This window comes from Manihot esculenta, chromosome 11 (genome assembly GCF_001659605.2).
Source record: "Manihot esculenta cultivar AM560-2 chromosome 11, M.esculenta_v8, whole genome shotgun sequence".
Taxonomy (NCBI): domain Eukaryota; kingdom Viridiplantae; phylum Streptophyta; class Magnoliopsida; order Malpighiales; family Euphorbiaceae; genus Manihot; species Manihot esculenta.
Window position 1 is genome coordinate 30,321,326 of NC_035171.2, and position 1,599 is coordinate 30,322,924.

The following is a 1,599-nucleotide window of genomic DNA, read 5'->3' on the forward strand; positions in this document are numbered from 1 at the left end:
CCTGCGCCAAAAATTTGGTATATTTGAACTCTGATGGAATAATAGTTGATTTATTAAAAAAAAAAAAAAAAGCTGTTTTAATAAAGCTTTGACTTGTCTGAAAGGTCCAAGACCAAAAAAAATTCTGATAGTCCAAAGTGATAGCAGTAGCAGTGTCCCACTCTGAGCAGCTTTAGGTTACATGAAGACAAGTTGAAAATTTTGAAAAAGCAAATACAAAACAACACATTCTTTTGAAACCCAATGCAGATTCTGATCTTGATTACAAAATAAATAAATAGGGTACCACAGCACTAGTATAGATATAGTTGCAGACAAAGGAGAAGTAACATTTTACTCACTAGACAATTGAGATCTTTCTGCATAATCTCACATGCATTCAACAGCTTACATATTTTCAGAACTTGATAAATGTGCCTAGCTAGCTACAGTGGTGATAGAGATTTTCTTTTGTTTTTTTGGCTTAGTTAGATGATGATGATGTGTTGTTAATATTGCACTCTTCTTTGAGATTTGTTGCTGTGATTGGGAAGAGTTCAAGTGTTTCTAGTGGTCTTGTGTTGCTGCTGCTACATGAGGAAGGAGGACCCACTTCCATCATCATCATCATCCAATCTTGACCATACATTCTCATCATGGCATCTTGTGGGATCTCCACCTTCCATGGCTGATTCATCACCATTTGTGCTGCTGCACCTTCTACTCCTCCCTGCTTCAATAACATATATAAGTGATACAGGACAACGCAACATAAACCTATTTACATGTAAACATCAAAATTTCAGGAAGGGACAGCCCCAGCCCCAGCCCCAGCCCCTTAGGTCCATCACTGGCTAGAAACATTCGAGTAATGATGAAGAACCTCACCTGAGGAAGAAGAGCAGGAGAGTGATGATAAGGAAGAGGATGAAAAGGTGGTGATTGATTCTGCAGATAAATCTGGTTGTGTTGCAGCTGCTTAAGGAGTTTTCTTCTAAGTTTCTGTCTATCTCTTGCTTTGTGGTTTTGAAACCAGTAGAAAACATTCTTGCCTTCAATCTTGCCATATAAAGAGAGATGGGAAGTGATTCTTTGAATTTGAGAAGCATTAGGAGTTCTAATCCCACTCCTATATAACTCTTCCAAGATCATCAGCTGCTCTGGTGTTGGACACCACCTTGAGGAAGCAGCAGGAGACATTGTATATTATTACACAAACACACTTGCAAACTCTCTTGGTTTTATATATAGAAGAGTTGAAAAAGGAAGAATAAATAATAGAGGGGCAGAGAGAAAGATACAGTTGGAAATTTAATAGAGAGATATTGAGAGTGAAGAGAACGAGGGACAAAAGGGATAGAGATAGAGAGAGGAAAAAAGAAAGGTTAAAAATTAATTATAAGGAAAAAAGTGCAAGTGCAGTGCATGCAGGCTTGTCATGCTGATGTTTCCCTGAGAGAGGCATTCAAGTGTAGATTTCTGTCCATGCAGAGAAAGAGAGAGAGAGAGAATCTATAGAATGAAAGGCTAGTGAATGAGGTGAAACTGAGTTCTGAAAGAGCATGGTGATAGTAGTGGCCTAGTGGGGTGGTGGTTGAAGGGTACTTAGAATCATTATCT

General features: G+C 38.5%; 1 protein-coding gene across 1 annotated transcript; it reads right to left on the bottom strand.

Annotated features, from left to right (window-relative positions):
- Positions 1–266: 266 nt before the first annotated feature.
- LOC110625704 (WUSCHEL-related homeobox 3-like) lies at positions 267–1,221 on the bottom strand. Its single transcript, XM_043961506.1, has 2 exons — positions 868–1,221; positions 267–709 (listed from the first exon to the last, which is right to left on the bottom strand). Exons 1-2 carry the CDS (start codon positions 1,177–1,179, stop codon positions 464–466), a joined length of 558 nt encoding a protein of 185 aa, XP_043817441.1. The 5' UTR covers positions 1,180–1,221; the 3' UTR covers positions 267–463.
- Between the last annotated feature and the right edge of the window lie 378 nt (positions 1,222–1,599).